General features: G+C 44.1%; 1 protein-coding gene across 8 annotated transcripts in view; it reads left to right on the top strand.

Annotated features, from left to right (window-relative positions):
- LOC119963410 (apoptosis-inducing factor 3) overlaps positions 1-14121 on the top strand; it is a 199507-nt gene that overhangs the window by 154067 nt on the left and 31319 nt on the right. For all 8 annotated transcript variants that reach the window (XM_038792517.1, XM_038792553.1, XM_038792536.1 and 5 more), the window contains 3 exons: positions 156-219; positions 941-1017; positions 6665-6782. In XM_038792517.1, coding sequence (XP_038648445.1) covers positions 156-219; positions 941-1017; positions 6665-6782 — 259 coding nt within the window. The remainder of the gene's footprint in view (positions 1-155; positions 220-940; positions 1018-6664; positions 6783-14121) is intronic.

Below are 14121 nucleotides of genomic sequence, written 5' to 3'. Positions count from 1 at the left end.
TTGGCTGAGGGGGCCTTGCTGAAAGCGAATTAGGAAACTGAATAAGGAGAAAAAATACCCAAGCCTCAGACTTCCAAAGAAACCAACTTCTCCCTGAATGAGTTGCACTCACTGAATCGTCCAACAACTAACTGTTTTGTTTAATCTTAATGAAGGTGAAAGAAGTTGTCCTGAAAAGTGGGAAAATCCTCCGAGCAGATGTCTGTGTGGTTGGAATTGGTAAGTGTGACTTCCGGAATGACATGGGTTCTAACTAAACAGTTCAGATTTTCTTCTCAACCATGGCTGAGAGTGAGGATAATGACTCTCTCCAATTTAACCTTCACCCCGGTGGCTGTCCTATCGGCTGTATGTAGTCCTGAGTGTAATATGTTCAGGAATCCCCTTCTTTAATGGTGCAAATTCACCAACACATACATGGGACACATACATGGGAAACATATAGGATATAGGGAGAGAGAACACTGTGGGGGACGCTTTTAAACTAACCCGCCCTGTGACAAACTGACGGGTTCAGATTTTACTCCCCATTCCCTTCAGTGAAAGTAAAACCAGCGACTCACGTAGCTGATCCCATCACTTTCACACAGGGTGGGTGATGGTGACCCCTATGAAATGTTGAAGGAGGGACGTCTCATGCTGACTCAAGGAGACAATGAGAGAAAGACTCTCACAGTGACCAATGAACAATGACCAATGACAATGAACAGATTGGGCTGCACAGCAGATGCTGGTGTAAAGCACCTTCCAACGTGCGTAGTGATCTCCATGTTCCCAATCTTTCTCTTTGGATGCTGAAGTAGCCGTTAAAGATGTGAAATGGCCAGGCATTTAAAACAAGGTGAATGAAGTTCTCTACATTGGGATGTGGGCACTTTCAATGAATATTGTCTTGTCCAATGACTCCTCATGCATCATGATTCTTAATCTTCCTCTGTAGGGGTTGTGCCAGCTACATCATTCCTGAAACAGAGTGGCATCAATATGGATTCTAAAGGGTTCCTTCCTGTCAATAAGGTAATATGCATAGGAGGCCTCAGTCATAAATAGGGTCTTGTACGTTATCCATGAGGGATGAGGGTTCTTTGCCTGTAGTAGTGTAGTCACTATGGTACTGGATCATTAATTCCAATTTTGCCATCGCAAGGTGAGAAATGGAATTCAATAAATTAAGTGATTTGCAGACCAGAAATAAATTCATCACCAATGATGTCACCAAAACCTAACTGGTTCACAAATGTATTCCAGGGAAGTGAACTCCTCCTACACTACAAGATTAACTATTTATATTCTTCAGTTGTGCTAAAGCAAGCCGCCAGTTTCATTCAACATCATAGGAGTTACATCATCACCAATTTGAGAAGACCAGTGCCTGTTAGTGGAACCAAAGATGGCTATAAATGCCATCCATCCAATCCTACCAACATCCCAGGAACAAATATATTTAAAAGAAAAAGCATGTTAAGCTTTGTGTTTGTGATTCTTCATTCACATGGGGTCCTTCCTGACACTTACGAGGCAATTGGTTGCACTCTCCTGATGTGTTCAATCTTCAGCTCATACCTGACATATTCTCAACACACTTGTCCTTCCAGTCCATCTCAATACACTAACTCCAGTCCCATGCGCTTTAATTTTACACACTAATCTCTTAAAAGGGAATCTGTCGAAAGCCTTCTGAAAGTCCAAATAAACCACATCCACTGGCTTCCCCTTGTCCACTCTACTAGTTACAACGGCAGCACGGTGGTGCAGTGGTTGGCACTGCTGCCTCAGGGCACCGAGGTTTCAGGTTCGATCCTGGCTCTGGGTCACTGTGCATGTGGAGTTTGCACATTCTATGAATGTTTGAGTGGATTTCACCCCCACAACCCAAAGATGTGCAGGGTAGGTGGATTGGCCACGCTAAATTGCCCCTTAATTGGAAAAAATTAATTGGGTACTCTAAATTTATAAAAAGAAAAAAAAAAGTTACTATTTGCATCCTTGAAGAATTCCAGTAGATTTGTTGAGCGTGATTTTCTTGTTGTAAATCTATGCTGACTCTGTCAGATCCTGCCAGTGTTTTCTAAGTGCTCTGCCATTGAATCTGTCATAATGGGCTCCAACATTTTTCCCACTACTGACATCAGGCTGACTGGTCTATGATCCCGTTTTCTCTCTACCCTCCTTTTTAAATAGTGGGGTTACATTAGCTGCTGTCCAATGTGTAGGAACTGTTTCCCTACTAATACTGATTTCCTTCAGTTCTTCCCTTGCACTCCCAGCCTTGACAATTTCAGGGTAAACAAATTCTGTATAATGTATTCACAAGCATTTCTGGTACACTATTTATGTCCTCCTTTGTGAACGAAAATATGCATTTAGTTGGTCGGCCATTTCTTTGTTCCCCATTATAAAGTCCCCTGTTTCTGACTGTAAGGGACCTACATTTGTCTTCACCAATCTTTATCTCTTCACATACCTCTCGAAGCTTTATACTCAGTTTTTATGTTCCCGGCAAGCTTACTCTATTTTGTGCTTCTTAATCGATCCCTTTGTCCTCCTTTGCCAAATTCTAAATTGCTCCCAATCCACACATCTGCTGTTTTTCCTGGCTAAATTGTATACCTGTTTCTTGGATCTAATACTGTCTCCAATTTCCCTTGCAAGTCATGGTTTGGCCACCATTTCGTTTTTATGTTTGCACCAGACAGGAATAAGCAATTGTTGCACTTCACCCATGCCCATTTTGATTGTTTACCATTTCCTATCCAGGTCATCCCTTTAAGTGACGTTTCACAATCCATCATAGCCAGCTTGTGCCCCATACCATCATAGTTTCCTTTATTTAGATTCAGGCCCTAGTCACACGCCATCTTGAGAAAGAATTCTGTCATATTATGGTCGCTCATCCTCAAGGGGCCTAGCACACCTTGATTGCTTTCTCATTACACAATACCCAGTCTAGGATGACCCATTCTCTTATTGGTTCCTTTATCGCATGTGTCCTTAATTTCCCGTTCAATGCCATTCCCAACATCACCACTACAATTTGGGTTTCCTTTTACAATTCTCACTAACGTTTTTTCCCCTTGGTGTTTCTCAGCTTTACTCTTACAGATTCCACATCATCAAAGTTAATATCCTTCCTCACTATTGCATTAATTGTCTTTTTAACCAGCACTGCAGCCTTTTTCTTTTTTTTCTTCCTAAATACTGAATACCCCTGAATGTTCAATGTTCGCTGGGCAACCTGCAGCCATGTCACTGTAATCCTGACTGAATTATGCCTGTTTACATCTATTTGTGCAATAATTCACCAACTTTTTTGCAAATCCTCTGAGCAGTAAGGCACAAAGGCTTAGAACATAGAACAGTACAGCACAGAACAGGCCCTTCGGCCCTCGATGTTGTGCCGAGCCATGATCACCCTACTCAAACCCATGTATCCACCCTATACCCATAACCCAACAACCCCCCCCTTACCCTTACTTTTTAGGACACTACAGGCAATTTAGCATAGCCAATCCACCTAACCCGCACATCTTTGGACTGTGGGAGGAAACCGGAGCACCCGGAGGAAACCCACGCACACACGGGGAGGATGTGCAGACTCCGCACAGACAGTGACCCAGCCAGGAATCGAACCTGGGACCCTGGAGCTGTGAAGCATTTATGCTAACCACAATGCTACCATGCTGCCCTTAAGGCTTGTCATTTTTACATTTCTTGTCCTGTTCATTCTTTTTCACTGGGGCCCTGTTTGATTCTAGTCCTTGATTTCACTTTTTTTATTCCCTTTTCTGCATTTTGTTTGTGTCCGTGTTTCCCCCCCCCTCCTCTGACTCCTTGCATAGATTCCCATCACCGTACCATTTTAGCTTAAACCCTCCCCAACACTCTGGCACATACCCCCCCTTGGGCATCAGTCCCAGTGTTGCCCAGGTGTGACCCGTCCAGTTTATAGTGTTCCCACCCACCCCCAGAAGCGGTTCTATGGAATCTGAAACCCTCCCCCTTGCACCATATCTTCAGCCACATATTAATTTGAAATATCCTGCTATTTCTACTCTGACCAGCATGTGACACTGGTAGTAATCCAGAGATCACTACGTTTGAGGTCCGACTTCTCAATTTTCTTCCTAACTCGTTTAGGACCTCATCCATTTTTTCACCTATGTTGTTTGCACAATGTACACCACAACCACTGGCTGTTCAACCTCCCCCTTCGGAATGTCCTGTAGGCACTCTTGAGACATGCTTGACCCTCGTGCCAGGGAGGCAACTTACCATCTAGGAACCTTGTTTGCGGCCACAGAAATGCCTATCTATCCCCCTTACAATTGAATTCCCTATAACTATTATATTCCATAGCTCTTTACTCCTCCCTTGTGCCGCAGAGCAAACAATGGTGCAACAAATTTAGCTGTTGCTGCTTTCCCCTGAGAGGGAAGTCTCTCTCCCCCCCCCCCCGTGGTATATCTGTTTTTCAGAGGAATGGCCCCAGAAGATTACTGCATAGATTGCCTAGTCCTCTTGTTCTGCCTGGTGGTCACCCATTCCCTTCCTGCCTGTGGAGTCTTGGCCTGCACTATGACCACCTCTCTATACCTGTTATTCATGAAACTCTCCACCTCACAGATGTTGTACTCTTCTCGCGGATGTTGCACTATGTTCCCAGCTGCCATTCCAGCTCTGAAACCCAGGCTTCCAGGATCTGCAGCTGGAGACAGTACTTGCACTCATGGTGGCCCCGGAACTGGAAATTTTCATGGTTTCCCACGTAGAGCAGGAGAAGCACACCAAGCTTTGAGCTTTTCTGACTTAACTTGCCCCTTTAAATTAAAACTGCTGGAAATACATAAAATCAAATAATAATTATTATTCTGGGACACTTCTTCCCTAGTCTCTTTCACTACAGAAGATAGCCATTACAAACTATACACCACAAAATATAGCCCTTACAAACTACAAGTGATAAAAGTAATAAATATGTACAAGACCATATTCACCCAATCAGCTGCTTCAACTTGTCTCACATCACCTTTGAATCCTGATGTCACCTCAGGAGCTCAAAACTCCAAACCAGCACTCCACTCTCAGTCTCGCTCTTTCTTGCGCATTTTCATCCTCCCAGCTCAGTTCTCAGTCTCGCTTTTCTCATGCTCTTTTATCCTCCCTGCTCCACTCTCCTCTATGTTAGCGGAACATATCCATATCACACTTCAATGTCGTGACCTGGAGCAATATTTTCCTCCCATCCAATTCCCCACTAATCGGGTTATAGAGACAAACCATATCCTCTGAAATGGGACAGCCAGAACAAAGGGGCATTGCCTTAGTAATACATCTGGGCCATTCAGGTCAGAAACACTTCTTCTTGTAACGGGTACTGAAAATGTGGAATTCTCTTCCCCTTCTGTTGAGGCTGGGGTTTATTTGATAATTTCAAAACTGTGATTGATGGATTTTTATTAGGTGAGCGTATGAAGGTTATCGAACCAAGACATGTAACTAGAGTTAAGATATGCATCAGCCATGACCAAATTGAATTGCGAAGCATGCTTACTGGGGTGAATAGTTGGTATGTTCCTAACTCCAGAATTATTCCAGTGTGGCAACTGTTAACATTTCCACTGTTAACCATGCTGGGCAACCTGGTTTTGATTCTTGGCTGCCCTTTCTTTGAATTGGTCTAATGAGCTACTCAAACTGTATCTCAAAATTATTCCGTTCAAGAAGGGGGCTGACTACCACCTCTGGACAATGAGGGCTGGGAAATAAAAGCCTTGCCAATACCACCCATATGCCCAGAATTCATTGTTTGAAAAAAGACTTCTCTATAATTAGCACCGCAATGTGGGAAACCGGGAAAGATCATGTCCACGATTTAGCGGCCTCTCTAGCCACGGACCCAAATCCCGTAATGGCCAAAAATGAGATTTACGCTGCTGAAATTTTGTTTTGGGATCTTCCCCGCCCCTGTCCATTGACACTATTAGGTTCATGCCCAGGAAGGACGCAAGCCTGATTTGCTGACAATATAATTAACAGGCTACTTCTACCCTCAACAATCTTCCCACCCAGCCCGTGTGACATCACACTGCCGCAAATCACTACTGGTTTTCAAAAACAAAATCCGATCGTGATGACCACCCCGGGGGCGCACAAGTAAGTATAGCCCTCGGGTGGTGAAGGACATTGCAATAGCACTGCCTCTGGCACTGCCAAAGTGACACTCCCAGGGTGGCAGTGCCAAGGGTGGGCCCTCTCTCCTTAATTTTAGTGGAGGAGGCACACCCTGATGCTTGTGGGAATAGGAGGGTGCACAATGCCCGTATGGCGGGGGTGTCACCCCCATACGTGTTGGGGGGGCCTCCCCTTCCATGGGGGAAGTGGCGGGAAGTTTATTTACTGCACATAGTGAGACACCATCTTTAAAGATGGCGTCACGATCTCTATGAAGCCAGCCTTGCCAACTCTGCCAGCCCGCACCCCACCAGAGTCGCAGCGCAAACCATGTCCCAGATTCTGTGTGTACAGAGTGCTAGAAAATCTGGAGTGAAAACTCAGCTGTGCATTTGGAGAGACACACGCCAGGTTTCGGTCTGAAACTGACATTCTTACAAAATTTGGGATGATTCCACCCAATATGTTTGCATTTTCTCTCTTGTCCCTCCAGCTTATGCAGACGAACGTGCCTGGGATCTTTGCTGCTGGTGACGTTGTTACTTTCCCCCTTGCCTTTCGGAACAATAAGAAGGTGAATGTGGGCCACTGGCAGATGGCGCATATGCACGGTAAGTGGCACTTGATGATATTGGGCAAGTGGACAGGGGAGGCGGTGGCATACTGATATTGTCACTGGACTAGTAAACTACAGACTCAGAGTAATGCTCTAGGGACCGAGGTTCTAATCCCGCCACTGCAGATGGTGAAATTTGAAATAATTAAAGAAATCTGGAATTAAAAGTCTAATGATGACAACTCGATTTTTCCACCTGATCCATATCCACCATATCCCTTAATTCTCTGAATGACCAAAAATATGTCTACCTTGGCCTTGATATTCAATAATGGAACATCCACAACCCTTGGGTAGAAAATTCCAAAGATCGCAAATCTCTGAGTGAAGATATTTCTCCTCATCTCGATCCTAAATGATCGGCTCTTATCTGGAGACTGTGCATCCGTGTTTTGGATTTCCAAGCCAGAGGGAAACAACTTCTCAGTACTTACCCTGTAAGCCCCTTCAGAATATTGTATGTTTCAATAAGGCCACCTCTCGTGCTTCTAAACTCGAGAGAGTAAGGCTCAATTTACTCAGTTCCTCCTTATCAGGCAATCCTCTTATCCCAGGAGCCAAGCCCTAGGATATGGAGACCAAAACTTTATATGGTAGTCCAGGCTTTGTCTCACCAAATCATCAAATTGTAGCAAGATTTCTTTATTGTTGTATTCCACTTCCCTTGCAATTTGGGCTATCATATCATTGCCTTTCCAACTGCTTGCGGTACCTACAATGCTCCTGGTACAATATATCCGAGTTTATTTGGGCATCAAGATTTAGACGTTTTGCACCTTTAATAAACTGCTCTTCTATCCCCACGGTAAGTAACTTCACAATACCCTCCCTACATCATACTTACTTAAAAATCAGGTGGCACGGTAGCACAGGGGCTAGCTCTGTTGCTTCACAGTGCCAGTGATTCGGGTACGATTCCCGCTTGGGTCACTGTTTGTGCGGAGTCTGCACATTCTCCCCGTGTCTGCATGGGTGTCCTCCAGGTGTTCCACTTTCCTCCCATAAGTTCTGAAAGACGTGCTTGTTAGGTGAATTGGACATTCTGAATTCTCCCTCTCTGTACCCGAACAGGCGCTGGAATGTGGCGACTAGGGACTTTTTACAGTAACTTCATTGCAGTGTTAATGTAAGCCCACTTGTGACAATAATAAAGATTATTAGATTATTATTATCTAATCACTGCTAATTGTTCAATCACATTCCAAGTGAGTACATGTGATTGTATTATCCAATCACTACTAAGGCATTGTAGGACGTGACTACCTGGGTTAGTCCCACCCATTCCTCTGTCCTGCTTGCTGTTCAAATTTATTTTAACCCCTTCAGTCCCCCCTTTTGGCCCTTGGAAAATGCCCATGTATGCCAACTGTCAGTGTTGAGAATGCCTTCCTTCATCCTTCAAGTGACCAGTCATCCAGATACAAGGAGGAATCCTTAATTGCTGAACTGTATAAATTAACTTTTGCCTTAATCCCTCTTCCCCTCAGGTCAAATTTCGCAGTGGATATTGGGGCGTATCCTCTCATTGCCATTTGATATTCCCTCAAGGTCGCTCGCTGGTAACAGCACAAGCTAATGGTCCATAATACAAGTACTAGGCTAGGCATGGTTAACAATATCCACAATATTTCCCAACTCACAGGCCAATGTGCAGTCGTCTTGGCTAACCTAGTGGCTGTTTGGAGAGCCAAATCCACTTGCATACACCTATGGTGATCTGTTCCTTCAATGCCCTTGTGTATTGATGCTCTATCTCTGTGGCCTGTCGCATAGCCATCTGTGCTACCTTGTTTGGGGTTTTTATCTCTAAGCTCAGTACCATGACTGAAGACATATCCAGTAGTTCAACCTGGCAAATGTAAATCTCCCAAATTAAGGTGCTTTGCATACAGAAACTGGCGTTTGACATGCATCTCAGCTTTTCAAAAATCATCTTGGTTTCAACTCTCATAAAACACCACTGGGTGGGAGACATTTGGATGGCTTTAAACACGTCGTTAATAGGTATCATCATAATTGTAACTTTAGCGCTCAGTGCAACAGACACACACAATGTCACACTTGGATTCTGTATAACAGTCCTGATCCAAATGGAGTCATTGAAGTGAGTGAGGTATCTATGAGATCCCACTCGATAGACTCACCCATCCTTCTCTACTCCCAGTGATTCAAATCAATAACAGTTCTTAAAAAATGTTTCAGGATGATGCTCTTGTGGAATCATTAAGAATTTGAAAGCTCCATCTGCCCCCCCCCCCCCCCCCCCCCTCCCACAATCCGCCTCCATCCATCCACCCCCTCCCCGACCCCCACTCTGAGGTTGTGTGACCACCAACTCTCATCAATTCCTTATGTAGATTTAGGAGATGCAAATTATATATCGGCTCAATACATGCCAGGGTCCCATTCCAAATCTAATATCTTCCATGTCTGACTTTATTCCCTCAATCAAATCTCAGACCAGCATATCATATGCCCTTCCCCCACTCCGTGCATCGGTGGTATTAACTAAGCCTTGATTGGTGACATTCACGGCTGCCATCAGTCCATCTCCCTGTATTCTGACTGTTGTTAAGATGTACTCTGTTCTGGATGCATTACATCGCAATCACTTGGCTGTTTCATTCTCCAGCTAGAATACATAGTTATTGCCTCATAAATGTGGACTAAATTCAATGCTGAGTTAATACTTCCAAAGTGTCCTCCTACGTCTCCTACTGTACTCCTTCTTTGTCTTTTTTGCCTTCTGATCCTAGGGACAATTTGAGTTTTATCATCCCCAGTCGATTTTTCTAACCAGCGTTGTGTGTATCTAATCGAACTTGGGTGGCACAAACACCTGTAGTACTGTTACCCGGCCTGTTATATTGTATGTTACTTCCAAAGATATCATGGTTACATCATGCTCCAGCGGTTTTGCCTTCCCTATTCTAACTCTCCCATCTGGAGTTGGTGTTGTCATGTCAGGACAATGAGTTGTGCTTTGATAATCACAAATACTCATGACAACCATGTCTATTATATATTTGCACACTTTCTGCCAATGTTTACCACCAAGACCCAGTTCATAAACAAAGGGTGGTCGATCAGTCCATCCAACTGTAATACAGATTTAACTTTGAATGTGGTGACTAGGGGCTTTTCACAGTAGCTTCATTTGAAGCCTACTTGTGACAATAAGCGATTTTCATTTCATTTCATTTCATTACAACTTGAGGAATATAGATAGTTTAAGTGAATGGGCAATGGTCTGACAGATGGAGTACAATGTTGGTAAATGTGAGGTGATCCATTTTGTAGGAATAACTATTATTTAAATGGTAAAAAATTGCAGCAATCTGCCGTGCAGAGGGACCTGGGTATCCTTCTGCATGAATTGCAAAAAGTTGGTTTGCAGGTGCAGCAGGTAATTAGAGGGCAATGCAATTTTATCCTTCAATGCTAGAGGATGGAGTTTAAAAACAGGGAGGTTATGTTGCAGCTGTATAAGGTGCTGATGAGGCCACACCTGGAGTACTGTGTACAGAATGGTCTCTTTATTTGAGAAAGGATGTACTGGCACTGGAGGGAGTGCAGAGAAGATTCACAAGGTTGATACTGGAGTTGAGAGGATTAGCTTATGTGGAGAGACTGAGTAGACTGTGACTATACTCATTGGAATTTAGAAGATCGAGGGAGAATCTTATAGAAATATATAAAATTATGAAAAATATAGATAAGATAGAAGCTGGGAGGTTGTTTCCACTGGCAGGTAAAACTAGAACTAGGGGGCATAGCCTTAAAATAATGGGGAGCAGATTTAGAACTGAGTTGAGGAGGAATGTCTTCACCCAAAGGGTTGTGAACCTTTGGAATTCCCTACCCAGTGAAGCAGTTGAGGCTACGTCATTGAACGTTTTTAAGGCAAAGATAAATAGATTTTTGAACAGTAAAGGAATTAAAGGTTATGGTGAGCAGGCGGGTAAGTGGAGCTGAGGCCACAAAAAAATCAGCCATGATCTCATTGAATGGTGGAGCAGGCTCGAGGGGCCAGATGGCCTATTCCTGCTCCTAGTTCCTATGAGTCCCAATATCCTTTGTTTACACCTTGCTCACACTTCAAACTTTAGTTTGATGTGTCAGGATGGTTACTTGGTTGGTAATCCAGATGTTTGGTTTCTTTATCCACTCCTCAACTCCTTCTCTCAGAAGCTGACTGTATTGTCCCTATGCTGGCATTAACATCAGCTCCTGATGCCTGGGTGGTTTCCATTGATGCGACCATCAATTCACTCAGAGACACGAGTTGGAGTAAACTGTGGCTTTAATTGGCTTACAACTGAGCCTGCTTGCGACTGTGCTGAACTGAGGGCGGACTCGCAGGACCGCAGCACTTATACTTCCTGCTGGGGGCGGAGCCAAGGATGGAGCCCTGTACATGCTCCTCATCTCCCCCTGTGGGCAGAGCCGTGGAACGGCTCACAGATGGAGCCCACAGGGACACAGTAATGTACAGTGTGAATTATAGTGGTTACACATTCACCACATCCATATACAGTTTTAATTGAGTAAAATGTTTGCATTTAGTTCCAGTTTTCACGTCTGTGGTAAACCACTGTTACACCTGTATTAGGTGATGTAAGGTAGGACCTGTACTACAGGTTCGCCGGTAGCCCCTGCCTGCTGGCTCCGCCCAGTAGGAGGAGCGAGTCCTCTATTCAGCAACCATTTCGCCAGCTGCTGTGGGAGGCCACACATCTTACTGCAATAAAGCCACAGTTGTATCCAACCTTAGTCTTTGTACAATTGATCGTGCATCAACGTCTATAAGCACATGCATATCACCTGTCATAATTATCTCGTAAGTAAATCTATATCTCTAACTGCTTGCCTGCACTTGACTTCTTATTTGATCTGATGTAATTGTTTACTCATTGTTTTCTCACGAACATACTCTCGAATCCTGCCTCTTGCGAGGGTCTGCGTCCATCTACCCTGCATTGTTTGTCCTGTCATCAACTCAAATGGAGTAGATCCGGTACTTTTATTTGGGGTGGTCCGCAGACCCATTAGAATTCTAGGTAGGATGATAGTCCAACCATTCCCCGCCTGCTGGATTGCTATAATCATGGATGTCTTTGATGCTCTATTCATTCTCAACACCATTTCTGAACTCTTGAGTATGGCAGGTGATATTTTTTGTCTTTCCCCCATCTGTTTACAGTAAAGTGTGTACCCTTGTCTGAATCAATATGTGCTGGCACTCCTTCCATCAGGGTATAAACTCTTCTTGGGGCGGTCAGAGCGAAACAGTCCCTTGTTGGGAATGCTTCCACCCATCTGGTAAATTGATCAGTCATCACTGGACAGTATTCCTTCCCCTTCGATAATGGAAATGGTCCCATAAAATCAATCTGTACTTGTTCCCATGACCCCCTGGACCATGGCTAGTGGTGTAATTTAATTTTGATGACTTCCTTGCCTGGGTTAATATGGGAACATGTAATGATGCATTGTTGGCAATGCTTAGCAACTTCCTGATCAATACCCTACCACCATCTCATTATCTCCAACATGTTCCGTCCAGTATGCTGATTCCTTTCAGATATTCCCAATAGAATTTGTTTAACTCCCAGCAGGGATATCATTCTCCCTTCCTTTTTCCATACTCCATCTGCATCTTTCGATGCTTCCCTCTCTTCCCATTCCTTTCATTTTTCTCTTTGCTTGTGTTTGCAGACTTGCAACATTTATGTCTGTAACCTTTTATAATTGCTTGGTTCTGGGCAGCACGGTGGCGCAGTGGTTAGCAATGCTGCCTTGTGGCGCCGAGGTCCCAGGTACGATCCTGGCTCTGGGTCACTGGCTGTGTGGAGTTTGCACATTCTCCCCGTGTTTGCCTGGGTTTCACTCCACAACCCTAAAAATGTGCAGGGTAGGTGGATTGGCCATGCTAAATTGCCCCTTAATTGGAAAAAAAAAGATTTGGGTACTCTAAAATTTTAAAAAATGTTTTTTATTGTAATCACCGCGACTTCCTCTGGACCCTGCACAGCCTTTATTAACTCCCTAATTAATTCCGCATGTCAAATCACCTGTCTACTAGATGTGACCATTCCCCGCCTGCTACAGGGTCCTAAATAATCCTCGATCGCTCCGAGTGCATATCGACTATCAGTATTTATGGTCACCCTTTTACCTTCTGCCAATCTTAAGGCTTCTTTTATGGCCCTCACCTCTGCCACTTAGGCTGAATGATTACTGTCAATCTCTCTCTCTCGCTTTGATCATTTCTCCTTCCTCCACTACAGCCCATCCTGTTCAAGGATTCCCTGCGACTATCCTAAGAGACCCATCCACATAGAGGGTGATAGCAACTTCTCCCAATTACTCCTTTCTCACTCCATCCGTTTCCTCATCATCTTCTGCCACATCACATCTTTGGCTTTCTCTCTCTCTACATTCATGAATCCTGGGGGTTGTTACCACCCTCTGTCTGCCCATTTCTAGGGAGCAGCAAGCTTTCCCACTGTGCCTTCTAACATCAGATACTGATTTAGCTTTCCAGTATTCAGAATCTGCACTTTGGTATGCACAGTGTGCAGAACAACTTCCCCTATCATGATAATTGGCTTATTTACTTTGATCACCCAAGTGGCTCTTTGGAGTGCTTGGATGCACTGGGTTAACCAAGCAGCCACAGGGAATTGCTTATTTGAATAATAGGCTGCGGGCTGCTGCAGTCCCCATATTGTTGGGTCACTACAGCCTTTCCTGCAACTTAATTTAAGAGGTTAAGCTGTGTGGAGACATTAAAAAAATCAACTGCCTACTGAAAGGGTTAGCTTTGAAAGGGGCGAGAGGTGGACGGAGGAACTTGGCATGCAATTATGTCACTTCATGTAATTTTAAAAAGCTTCTCCAACCACAAAGCAAAACTAAATTTTAAACTTACTCTATTAAATTATTTGTTATATTCCTCAATTTTGATCAAACAGCCTAGATGATAGCATAAAATTGCAAGGAGATATTGATTAGGTGAATGGGTAAAATTGTGGCGGATGGAATTTAATGTAAGCAAGTGTAATGTTATCCAATTTGGGCCAAAAAAGGATAGAGCAGAGTACTTTCTAAATGGAAAGAGGTTAAGTACAGTGGACGTCCAAAGAGACTTGGGGGGGTTCCGGTGCAGAGATCCTTAAAATGCCAGGAACTCCCGCAGAAATAATCACAAAGGCTGGGGGATGGTTTAGCACAGTGGGCACAGTGGGATAAACAGTTGGCTTGTAATGCAGAACAAGGCCAGCAGCGCAGGTTCAATTCCCATACCGGCCTCCCCAAACAGGCGCCGGAAT

The sequence above is a fragment of the Scyliorhinus canicula genome, chromosome 1 (assembly GCF_902713615.1).
Source record: "Scyliorhinus canicula chromosome 1, sScyCan1.1, whole genome shotgun sequence".
In the NCBI taxonomy this organism is placed as follows: Eukaryota; Metazoa; Chordata; class Chondrichthyes; order Carcharhiniformes; family Scyliorhinidae; genus Scyliorhinus; species Scyliorhinus canicula.
This window is presented reverse-complemented; position numbering and strand designations above follow the sequence as displayed.